A 12,477-nucleotide genomic window follows, 5' to 3' on the forward strand; every position below is an offset into this window, starting at 1 on the left:
CCCTAGACTATTTAATACCGTATTTTTTACCCCCTGAACTATTTAATAGTGTATTTTAAAGGTATATATGTGTCCACGTGGACACATTACTATTTATAATTTTGCATTATTTTTTATGTCCACGTGAACAAATATATATGTTTAAAATACGGTATTAAATAGTCTAGAGAGGTAATAGGTCCTCATGAAAGTTTAGTATCGTAACAACAAATCCGACCAAAGTTAAGATATTTTTCAGACATTTATCCCTACTTCTCTTTTATTATCCCTATGGATATAAAGCACATATATACAGATAATATTATAATAGGATGATTTAGTTTAAACTTTGTAAATTTCTAGCTAAAAAACACTAATAGGTTTAGGATTGAAAGTAGAGCATTTTCTGTTTTTTTTTTCCTTTTATTTTGTGGTGTTTCAAGCGTAAATATTAAATGATTTTTCATTTCCAAAGTTTTAATTTCACATGTGCAGTATATACATAATGTTTATATATAAACTTATATATGGAATGTGTAATAGCATATATCGGAATAAGAAGAAACCTATCAGAATTTCTTTTTTGTATAAAATTAAAGTAGATACACATGTCTTACATGACATATTACATATATGATATCACGTATGATATAAAATTGTCGTGTAAGACTCCACATAAAATGAATATATCTATTTGTTTAATTTTATATAAATTTAGGTGTCTAATTGGCACACCCAAAATTTGGGAAGCTTAGATACAATTGAGGTCAAATTAAACGAAACGGTTATTATTATGCCTCTAAGAGGTAATAGCATTGAGATTTTCTCGCAATTTGAACATGTATAAGCCGAGGATCTAGAAAATAACCTCTCTTTATATTTAAAAAACAGGAGTAAGATTACATACACACCATTAGGGTGTACATAAGTCAGTTTGATTTGGTTTTTCAAAAAAAAAAAAAAGTAAACCAATTATATTGGTTTATTAAATCTAAAAACCAAATCAAACCACATAAAGTCGGGTTTTTCGGCTTCGGCTTTAGTCGGTTCTTTCAATTTTTTTCGATGATTGAAAAAGAGATCAAATATTATTTCACTTATGTGATAAGTTAAACTTTAAAAATGTTAAATAAATATAAATCTTTGAAAAGATGGTAAAATTCACTTGAGTACAAAATAATTTCATTGAAATATTAACGTTTATTATGTTAAATTTATCTGATTAAAGGCTACAATCAATCTTGTTGTAACAATAACAACATGCCCATGTCTGGTGAAATTTCACAAATGGAGTTTAGAAAAGGTAGTAAGTACGTACCTTATCCCTTACCTTGAAAAGGAAAAGAGGATGCGTCCAATAGATCCTCAAATCAATAGATAGTACGATAACCAAAGTAGACGAAACGATTGATTAAAACATAAAACCGAAGAAAATAATAGTAAATGACAGTGGCGGATGTAGCTTGCGTACTTCCGCTTTGAAGTATAAATTTATATATAAAAGTTCACTAAAATACTAAAATTGTAATAAAAAGTAGATATGAACTCACAACTTTAAAAACATAATAGGTTCAATATTAAAAACCTTAAAAGTTGAACTCATAGAGTTTAAATTCCCGATTCACAACTTATGAGTACACAAGGTTTTTGTCCAAAGGATCATGAGCTTACCTGGAATGTGGGATTCAAATAAATGGAACATAAAAAAGAGGGGAAAGATAGAACAAAATGAAGTAAAGACTGGTAACTGCTCCTATATCTATATATGTTGCTTCTTCAAATTGTAAATGACAGCATAAATACTTAAATATTGTCATAAAACAGGTTAACTTATCAAATTGCAAATCAAATGTTCAAGCAAATGAAGTAAACCAAGTAATGTCAAGACTGATTCATGCACCTGTGACTGTGCCAACTACACCACACATTTGGCATGTACTAGTAACTATAAAAGCTATAACACTATGGCGAAAGCACGCCATCAACAATCCATTCAATCTGGATGTTCCAATGAAAAGCTTAACCAACTCGCGAATTTTTTTTGAGCGGCCTATGTATTCTCTATAATCTAAACTGTTCTTGTACCCACCATCTGATATAGCTAATCCTGCAAAACAAACATGTTTAAGCTATTTCTGCCTCCATGTTTGTACTTCGTCCTTGATCTGCATCTATAGCACATGAAGATTGTCGTTACAAGCAATTGGTGCCACCTCTAAAGTTACCTGCTCAACTCCAATACCGGCATTTCCCTCAGTTGTAACTCCTCCACCACACTGAGAGTTGATTCCAAGGTTTGAAGTTTCATAATCAGAACCACAGTTGTTGGATGGAACTAGATCACCCATAGTGCCTGCAAAAGGTGCAGGTCCAGATCCTGTACCTTGAGTCATCACAGCAGCATTTTCATGCAAAAGGTGCAGGTCCTGTACATGAAGGTTGTCGTTCCAAGCAACTGGTGCCACCTCTGAAGTTACCTGCTCAACTCCAATAATGGCAACTCCAATAGGTGCAGGTCCAGATCCTGTACCTTGAGTCATCACAGCAGCATTTTCATGCAAAAGGTGCAGGTCCTGTACATGAAGGTTGTCGTTCCAAGCAACTGGTGCCACCTCTGAAGTTACTTGCTCAACTCCAATAATGGCATTTCCCTCAGTCGTAACTCCTCCACCACACTGAGAGTTGATTCCAAGATTTGAAGTTCCATAATCAGAACTCAAATTGTTGGATGGAACTAGATCACCCATAGTGCCTGCAAAAGGTGCAGGTCCAGATCCTGTACCTTGAGTCGTCACAGCAGCATTTTCATGCATCTCTGGTTTAGCTTGATTTACCATCTGAACTTCCGAGTCACCAGTGCTCTTTGTGCGTACACGATAACTGGCATCTGAAACATTCCTCGTCTGCTTTTTCTTGAATCTGTGTTTCTTTGGTTTCAGAGCTGCTGCACTCTCTTGGTTGCTGATTGCCAAATCTGTGACCTTCTTCATTGGAACGACAGTGTATGAAGAATAGTTAGGCGCAAAACCGCTAGACTGAACGGCCAACAATGCAGTTCGAGCAGCTTTGATCTCTGCTTCCTTCTTTGTTCTAGCTGCTGCTCCAATATATTTCATTCCCCCTACGTCAACAGTACATGAAAATGATATAATTTTGCTTTCTGAGTCATACCTCTCGCATTCATATTGTGGGATTGCAAAATTCATCTTCTGAGCATACTCTTGCAACAAATTTTTGCACAAGCCTGTTTCATGCTGAAAAATACACCAAACAACGCAAAATAGAAGGGTTTATTACTTCCACCACATGAAAAATTGAAAGTTGACAGTACAACAACCAAGCGAAAGTACTAAACTAATTAAAAATAAATAAAAATTAAAGTCTCTTCATAGACAAACGTTTACTCTATTATACAAACTTGTAGAGGTCATCAAATGCGAACCCAGGATTTGAAGACTGCACATGCACCAATTATTATCTTAATTTAGGCGTTAGCGAAACTTTCAATGATGATTAAGGGATAATGTCGTATTTAATTGGTCACTAATGGCTTGAACAATAGTAAAAATATTAAATACAAATATATAGATCAAACATGAGCTCTAAGCTAATACTTGAACTTTACTTTGTTATTTTATAAGTTTAAGCCTTTAACTTTCTTAAAACAGTTGAGTATAATAGTTCAGTGGTCAAGTTGGGTTCGTTTTAACGGTTGGGTACTTTGGCTTAAACCAGCGGCCCGAGGTGTGCTTCTATGTTTTCCATGGGTGCACTTAATTTATATCCCAGTTTCTCAAGATATATATACATATATACACATGATTTTTTCCGAAGTTAACGGGTGCACGTGCACCCCCACCTGTACATGTGGGTCCGCTGGAGGCCATAGAGCTGGATCCACGTGATACTGCATACGTAGCGAAGGAAGCAATCTAACACACTTCAAACTAACATATAAACCCCTAAAGGTAGTTAGAGTAGTTATGCTAAAGCATATCTTCATTGCATTGTGGACTTAATTAACACAACCAGGGAAGAAACACATGAGCTATTTCTAATGGTTGCCCAAACCGTAACAATAACAGTCTAGTTTCAAATCCAGGAACATGAATGCAAATTAAAAGCATTTCCTATATTTATGCTCTGTGCGATATTCCTCACCAGCTTCTGCTGCAGGAATTTAGAGGACTTCAAAGACTCAACTGTCATATCTTGCTGGGAGAGGAGGAAAGGAGCTCGGATGACTAAAATGACGAATAAGGCATTCCACCACAAAATGGAAGTTATACATTCACTAAAACACTAAGATCATTAAGAACTGGCCTAGGTAAGTTATTGGCATGAAGATGCTGGCCATCATAGTGAAGCCTTCCGCCACCACAGATTGAAATTCAAATGGGACAAGTTACCCAAGATGCAAATTATTGAGGAAACAGTAGCATAAGACAATGGCCAAATTTTTCTTGAAAAGTAACATATGTATTTGCACAAGCTAGATTTGACACTATGGCTTCTGGTTAGAATACAGGAACAGTTACGATCATAGTGCATAAGAGTGCAGAAGCACAATTGTTTTGTCTTAAGTGATGAAGGATAAAGCATATTACCACTGGCTGAGAAAGGTTTTCCATTGACCCAGAGTTTCCAAGACTCATGAGTGCAACTTCAGCAGCTGATTGCTCCGCCGCCTTGCGATTGTAAAATCCAGGTAGAGAATCATATCTAACATTGTTCACAATCACTGTAGACGTAAATGTAGGCTCATGAGAAGGGCCTTCCTTGATAGTCTCATAAACAGGGGTAGGAAGTCCAACTTTCTGTGCATACTCTTGCAATCGGCTTTTGAAAACATAACAACTTGTCACACCTGTAATATGTTTAATAGTAAGTGACCATCGCCGTTAATAAAACAAGCAATAAGCAATAAAGACAGCTTTAAAGCAGAAAGGTGACAAGTAAAGATAAGAGAACTAGATTTTCAACAATTTTAAAATAATAATAATAATAATACAGAAGGCATGCACATATATATATATATATGTCTATAGGTCTGAGATTTCAGGAATTGGGATCATCAAATCCTGTGGATCAGACTATGTAAATATTTTGGATTCGAAACTGTCCTTATTTACTTTTCCTCTCTTTTAAAACCCTAACATCCCTGTCTAAAAACAAATAATTGCACCTATCCAAAATTATACGAAGTAGAGAAGTAATAAAAAAGAACTATGCTAAACAACCTTTGTTGAGTCTTTAGCACAAAATTACTAACTTTAATGGGGTGCATATGTATGAATACTCCAATCTTTTACATCACGCAGGGGTTGTTTGGTAGGACATATTAGAGAAAATAGTACATGTATTAGCCTTGATAATATTTAATACCTTGTTTGGTAGCGTTTTCAACATAGGTATACATTATTATAGGGTGTATAACTAATACATAGAAACCCATGGTATTAGCAATACCAGGGCTTAATACATGGTTAAAGACAGAACCACCCTTCAATACACAATACCAAACAGTAGATAAGAAATAATTCCAACATAACTAATCCCAACATTACTGATACATCCTATTCAGGTACTATTCTAATACACCCTACCAAACGACCCTTCAGTTTCAGCAATTTAGACAAGGATATATGTCTCAAATCTCTTGAACACACCTCCTAAATAAAGGGCAGAGGAACATCCCTTCTCATCAGATATCTTATTCAAACAAATTAATTAATCAAAGACTGCATAAGTACTTTGCCTATCTACCCCCAAAGGTAGGGGTGAGGTCCCCGTACATCCTACCCTTACATAAGCACTTCCCACTGCAACAAGAGAAAGCTCTAGCTAGCCCCAACAAAGGTAGAATGCAAACTTAAACGATCATGACCATTGTTATACTAGATGTAAGAATTAAGTCTGGTATGATGCTGAAAATGAGGGTTCCTTGCCATGGACTGGACAAAGAAATGGCTTTTTCTATGTACATACTATGAAGTTTTTGGTAGTGGCAGGAAGTTTTCCTCCGTGGCCTCTAAAGATAATTTGGGGAGCCAATATACCTTATAAGATAGTACATTTCAGTTGGATATTGCTCATAATGGATGTTGAAACAAAAGAATTACAGAAAAGACATTTGTAGTTATGTAGCAGATTTCTCCTTTGTGGGAAGGGAATTGAGGATAGCAGGTACTTATTCCTTCATTTTTGAGGTCGCTGGTCACCTTTGACATCTCTTTTTCAAAATATCCTTGCGATCAAATGGGTCATATTCTAGCAACCATTAGGGCTCTCATCAACAGCGGGATGTATTTCAAAGGAAATTCGAAGATGAAAATGATATGGAGGACTATTCCTAGTTGTATGTTTTGGACTATATGGCGGAAAAGAAACTTGAGGTGCTTTGAGGGCAAACAAATTCCTATATAGATGCTGAAATTTATATGTTCATGTAAATTAGCTACACAGTACAATCTGTTGAGCTTAACAGAAAGAGGCGAACAAAATGCCTATTACCAGAGGAAAATGCAACTCAAATATCCAATACTGTAGAGCTACATACCTAGATTTCCCAAATAGACTAAAAGCTATACATACCTTTTTGTTTTTCTGAATCAAGTATTAAATCTTTATAAACTACAAACACAGTTCAAAACTACTACATTTATCACAGATAAACAAGCAAACCAAACACCAAATCACCATATACCTCAACTACCCATTAAACCCAAATGTATTAGCCAAAATTAACTTCTTTTAGAACTTAACAAACTTAGGATTTTTCTTTCCCCTCTAACAAAGATTTCACCTTTTTTCCTCCTTGCTCTTTCTTAACAAAATTTTCATCAGAAACCAAAATTCACCAAGCACATAAAAACTCAAAAAAAATAAAAAATGCAAACAAGAATCTGAGGCTTTTTCTTCTTGATTTGCATATCAAACACTGAATTCAATTGATCCTAGAAAAGTAAGAAAATATTACAAGAAAATTCAAGACATAAAAAGGAGAAAAAAAACATACTTCTGATGCTCTCGTTGTTCGCCATTTTGGTATTGTTGCTATTACCAAAGACCAAAGAAGAGAATGAGTAGAAACCCAATGTTTTTGTTTTTATAGAAGGAAAAAATTGAACATGGTATTTATTCTCTGAAAAAATTCCATAAATACCCATCAAACTTTTGAGCCACCTGGAAGGAAGAGGGGGACAGAAATGTTATTCTCATCATCTTAAAGGGTAAAAGTGGAAATTGAATGAGCAAATATAAAAGCCATTGGATTCTAGGAATTTGAAACATTTTCTCCTATCTTTCCACTTCAACCTTCAAATTTCCAGCAACATACAAGCACACCCTCCAACCCTAAAACCCCCAAATATACATACACCCACTTGCCTTATTTGGTTAAAAATTGAATTTTTTTTCATCTGGGTATTCATATAATGTGCATATTCACACACCCACTTGCCTTATTTGGTTAAAAAAAAAAAAAAAATCATCTGGGTATTCATATAGATGTGCATATTCACACGCCCACTTGCCTTATTTGGTTACTGGGCATTTATATAGATGTGCATATTCACACATTCACAATCCCTATTTGGCTGAAAGTTTGATTTTTTTTCTTTTGGAATTTTTTGTATTTTTGGTTAAAGAATAGTCATAATGAATCTTTTTATCTGTGTATACATATAGAATGATTATATTTACACACCCACTAGCCCTATTTGGCTAAAAGTTGGAGCTTTTGGGATTATCTTTTTGTAGTTTTGGTTAAAGGAATAGTTCAGGTTGATTTATTTTTTTTATCTGTGTATACATATACATGTTCATATTCACACATCCACTAGCCCTGTTTGGCTTAAAATTGGATCTTTTTTTGGAATTTTTTGTGTTATTGGTCATGGTATAATTCATATTGAATCTTTTTATCTGTGTATACATATAGATGTGCATATTGCCATATTCACACACCCACTAGTCCTATTTGGCTAAAAGTTTAAGTTTTTGGGAATTTTTGTTAAGTGATAGTTTGGATTGGATTCTTGATAAGAACTCAGATATAAAGAATGGAGGAATCATAAAAGAGAAAGGAGAGGCTGAAAGCAATCCGAAAGGAAGCTGCAGAGGCTGGAGATAACAATGAAGAACAAAATTCTATTGGAGGACCCCATAATCACGGCCTTACCAATCCATTGATTGAAACTCCTTCAGCTGCCTCTGGGAAGGATGAGCCAAGGCCTAGATTTGACTACTACACTGACCCCATGGCAACTTTCTCTGCCAACAACAAAATGAACAATCTCAGCCCTCAGGTTTCACAACCGTGTAACACGTCTCCAAGTAATTACATGTTCTTTCTTGAAGTTTATGTTTCTTTTTTCCCTTTATATGGCTGCACTTCTGCAAAAGTTATTCATAGATGTTTGGTGTTATATGTATTACTTTGTGGATTCCTGTGTTTCTTTTGCAAGTACAAGGTGCTTTAGGGGCAATTTATCTTGCTGAACTTAAAATAGATTTTAGGTTAATGTAGAACCATTGAGAGAAAGTATTGGAATGAAACGAGGTGGATGGAGCGGAATGGATGTTAAGGATTCATATGCCGACCCCAACTAGTTTGGAGTTGATGTGTGGTTGTTTTTGTTGTTATTCTAAAGCCATGGAGAGAATCCACATCTTTGAGTTAAGTTTTTACCAGTTTGTAACTGTAAAGTGTAATGCCTTTTCAAGATCCCAAAGACTCGATTAGGTTCAACTTTTGGCAAGGTTGAGTCTTTATATGATGTGGGAAGTGAGGCTGAGATGGTTCAGGCATGTGGGAAGGAGAGGTGCAGATGCCCCAGTTAGGAGGTGTGGGATATTGTTCGTTGTGGGCTTGAGAAGGGGTAGAGATAGGCCTAAGAAGTATTGGGGTGCGGTGATTAGGTAGGATATGTCTAGGCAAGGGTAAGAGGTCTACGTACACTCTACCCTTCTCGGACCCCACCTGTGGGATTACATTGGGTTTGTTGTTGTTGAGTCTCATCTGAAATTTGGTTCTTTGTTCAGTTGAAATAATGAGAGTGATAGGGATCCTTTCACGCACTATGTTAGGTATCAAGGAAAATCAATTCTGGCTTCAAAAGGGAGATGTGTCAAATGGCCGGGTATCATTTTTGGAAGAAAAAGACTATGATTTGCCAAAAATTAAACAAATGTGTTGACTATGAAAACTGATCTTTTCTTTTGCATAGTACCCATGTGGTAATAAGACGATTAAACTATCTATAAGCTGCTACAGTATGTTAGGCAAGTAGTGGAGTGTCTTGATAAAAAAAAAACTTCTCCCTGATGATGGCTGAGATGCCAATTTAGATTCTATGCTGCAAAGTAATTGTAGGCAAACCTGAGTGTACGGACTGTATGGCTTATTAATTTATCTATTTGCTTATTGTTCCATCTGTTATTCCCTCTACACCAAAGAAAACCAAGGTTGACCTCCAAGGATAAAAGAAGAAAGTTTGTATGAATTGTTACACTGGAGTTCCTGGAGATATGTTAAACTAATAGTTTAAAAATATTATGGGTATGAAGATGCTATATCAAATTCAAAATAATATAAAGCGACAGTCCTATATGTCAATATAGTTTTCTGGAGCTTCTGGCCTTGAACTATTTAATTCCTTTACTTGTCACCAAAAAAGTTCTTTCCCATTTAAAGAAAAAGGTTAGTCTTCTGAGATGAGTTACATAGTAAATAGGTCAAATATTGAGATGGATATATCATGTTATTTTCTATATATAATTTCAGTTATGTTTATCTCACAATTGCAAGGGATAGAATGTTGCCGGTAAAGTTGGATGAGTACTCTCTTAACCTCACTGAAATATTTTTGCTAGTTAAAGAGAATTTTAAGACTTAAGAAAAGTGAAATCATTAAAAAAATCAAAGGTTAGTGGAATCACTTTCTTCTTTAGTTGTGTTGGATTTAGATACAAAAGTTGCTACTAATTCATAAAGCTGGAATGTAGTCATTTTTAAAAAATAAATGTACTTGCAAACACCCATCTGGGTATTGTTCCCTAACATCCAGAAGCTTACCAATTTAAATTTGTATTGTATTTCATGATTTGTCAGGGATATATTGGTAAACTCTAGATTGCACAAATAAGGTACAAGATCCTACTCCCAAAGAAAGGAAGTCCAAGAACAGACTTAAAAACCTTCTTTTACTTCGTCTCTTCTTAATAAAGGACCCTCTTTTACCTTTTCAAGCTGTGAATGTAGAGATTGCCATGAAGATTAAAAGGGACTAGGTGGTATGATGTAGCTTGAATACTTGGATGGACATAGTTCAGGATTGGTGTAATTGAGGCCTATGAGTAGAGGACGAGAAGGTGTGAGACCTCTACTTCAACAACTCCACCCCAACCCGACTTCATTTATGATTTCAAAAGAATGAGAAGAAAGTTGCTTCACTAAGCAACTTAATCATTTACTAAAAAAACAAAAAAAAAAAGAAAAGGAAATGGTTAATTAGTTCACTTAACAACAGATTCTTGTCAACATAGGGAAAGGGTATCAATATATGTAGTAGTTTTGTGATTATTGATCAGGATAGTATGTGGCAAAACAAAAGCTGATTGCTACTGATGCTACCAAAGGTATTGACCATGTTCTCATAGCTTTGCTCTCATTTATGTACGATGTATGGCTCTGTTTTAAAGTATTTTAAAGAAAAGGAAATTAATCAGATGAAATCATGTCAGCGATGCTGCTCATTTTAAGTTTGTCCTATCAGTTAAATTTTGTGCCCTTGCCAGGATAGATGAATTTAGTGGAGAAGCTTATGCAAAAACAAATGGTAGCATGTTAGTATGAAATGTATTTCTCTTTCCTAGAATTTGGAGTGGGTTCCTTTAGCTCCTCTCCTGGAGAGAGGCTGGTTTGTCCGAAATGATTCCTAATACCTATTGGAGAGTAAATTATTCTGCCATCTGCATAACTTTTGCAAATGACGAGCATCCAATTAGCATGAAAAATGAGGAATATGAATCTTGAATCTGATGATTTTGAGGCAACCTTTTAACAGAAGGTAGTAGGTCTGGTTTGGAATGTTTTTTGATGCAATAACTTTGGTTAATCATGGTGTGGAATAATCACTATTCTATTCTTTGCGTTTATGTAGTATCTGTTAGAACATGAATAGGTTTATACAATCTATTAGAATAGAAATAGGTTTATAGTTTATACAATCCTATTTAGAATAGGAATAAGAATACAAATAGAAATAGGAATAGTATCCTACTTAGTAAAGGATTGTATTCTAGTGTCGGATCTCAATGTAATAATGTAGACACAACAACAATTCAATAATATTCTTTTCATATATTTCTCACATATCAATCTAGACCCTTGTCTAATCTTTTTTTTTTCAGGACCTATGAATGCTGGTTCTCCAGCTTATCATGCTCAAGGCAACTATAACTCGGCTCAAAGAACGTATTGGCCACGAGGAGTCAATGCCATTTCTCTTGGAATCCGTAGGAAAACTAATCCCTTTTGCACCCCACCGGGGAACTCCACTTTGGATAGCTCGTTGGATAGTTCTCTTGGCACACCTAACAACTACTCTTTGCCTAATTCACCGCAAATTGGTGGCAATTCCAGCCATGGTTCTCCTCAGCTGGTAGCCATTATGGGCAAGGTAGCCCCTACCAAGGTTCAGGATTCAGAAGCAAGGCTTACCAAGGTTCAAGAGGAGGCAAGGGTAGATTCAAATTTTACTATCATAAGTCAATGGTGGAAGACCCATGGAAAGCATTGAAGCCGGTTATTTGGAAGCCACGTGGCAATACACAGGACTGTCTGAAAACCTGGCTTCCCAACTCCATCAGCGCAAAAAGGGCTAAACTTGGAGAGACTCCAACAAAATCCACTCCCCAGAAAAGTCTCGCTGAATATCTGGCTGCCGCATTCAATGAAGCAGCTGGCGAAGACACTGTGAATAATGAATCTGACACATAAAGCTTTTGATGCTTGAACGTTTTAGTTATTTTTATGTCTTGATACTCCTGTAGTTTCTGCAAATAGTAAGTTGAGCTATAGTCCAAACCAAATCTGTATAGTTTCCTGCTCATTTTAAGCTATCATCGACGCCTAATAAGTTCTAATCCATGTCAATATTGACTAGCTCTTGATATCTTTGGAGTGAAACAGATTTTATGCACTCAGGTTTGATTTCTTTTTGGAACTGTGAACTCAGAGTACAGATATTGGTTCCTGTTGCATTTACCAAAGAAATTACATTGATATTGGAAGAAGATTATGTTTGTCTTTGGTACGGCGGAAGTTACTTTTTATGGAGAATATTTTTCGAAAAATGGTGTTTGGTAAGTGAGTGAAATAATTTTTGAAAAAGTATATATATTAACGAGTAGTAACAATTCTAGCAAATCTGATAGTGTTTTGAAATTTTTTTAGTACTAGAGATTAATAATAATGTCTAATATTAGTTTGAG

General features: G+C 35.4%; 2 protein-coding genes and 1 pseudogene across 2 annotated transcripts in view; 2 read left to right on the forward strand and 1 right to left on the reverse strand.

Moving 5' to 3' along the window:
* Positions 1-12,477, forward strand: part of LOC125854853 (receptor like protein 21-like) — a 134,203-nt gene that overhangs the window by 14,116 nt on the left and 107,610 nt on the right.
* LOC125854861 (uncharacterized) lies at positions 1,824-7,129 on the reverse strand. The gene is made up of 3 exons (XM_049534447.1): positions 6,998-7,129; positions 4,587-4,846; positions 1,824-3,233 (listed from the first exon to the last, which is right to left on the reverse strand). The coding sequence occupies exons 1-3, from the start codon at positions 7,020-7,022 to the stop codon at positions 2,151-2,153; spliced, it is 1,368 nt and encodes a 455-aa protein (XP_049390404.1). The 5' UTR covers positions 7,023-7,129; the 3' UTR covers positions 1,824-2,150.
* LOC125854863 (protein SICKLE-like) lies at positions 7,293-12,234 on the forward strand (annotated as a pseudogene).

Source organism: Solanum stenotomum, chromosome 2, assembly GCF_019186545.1.
Source record: "Solanum stenotomum isolate F172 chromosome 2, ASM1918654v1, whole genome shotgun sequence".
Classification (NCBI taxonomy): domain Eukaryota; kingdom Viridiplantae; phylum Streptophyta; class Magnoliopsida; order Solanales; family Solanaceae; genus Solanum; species Solanum stenotomum.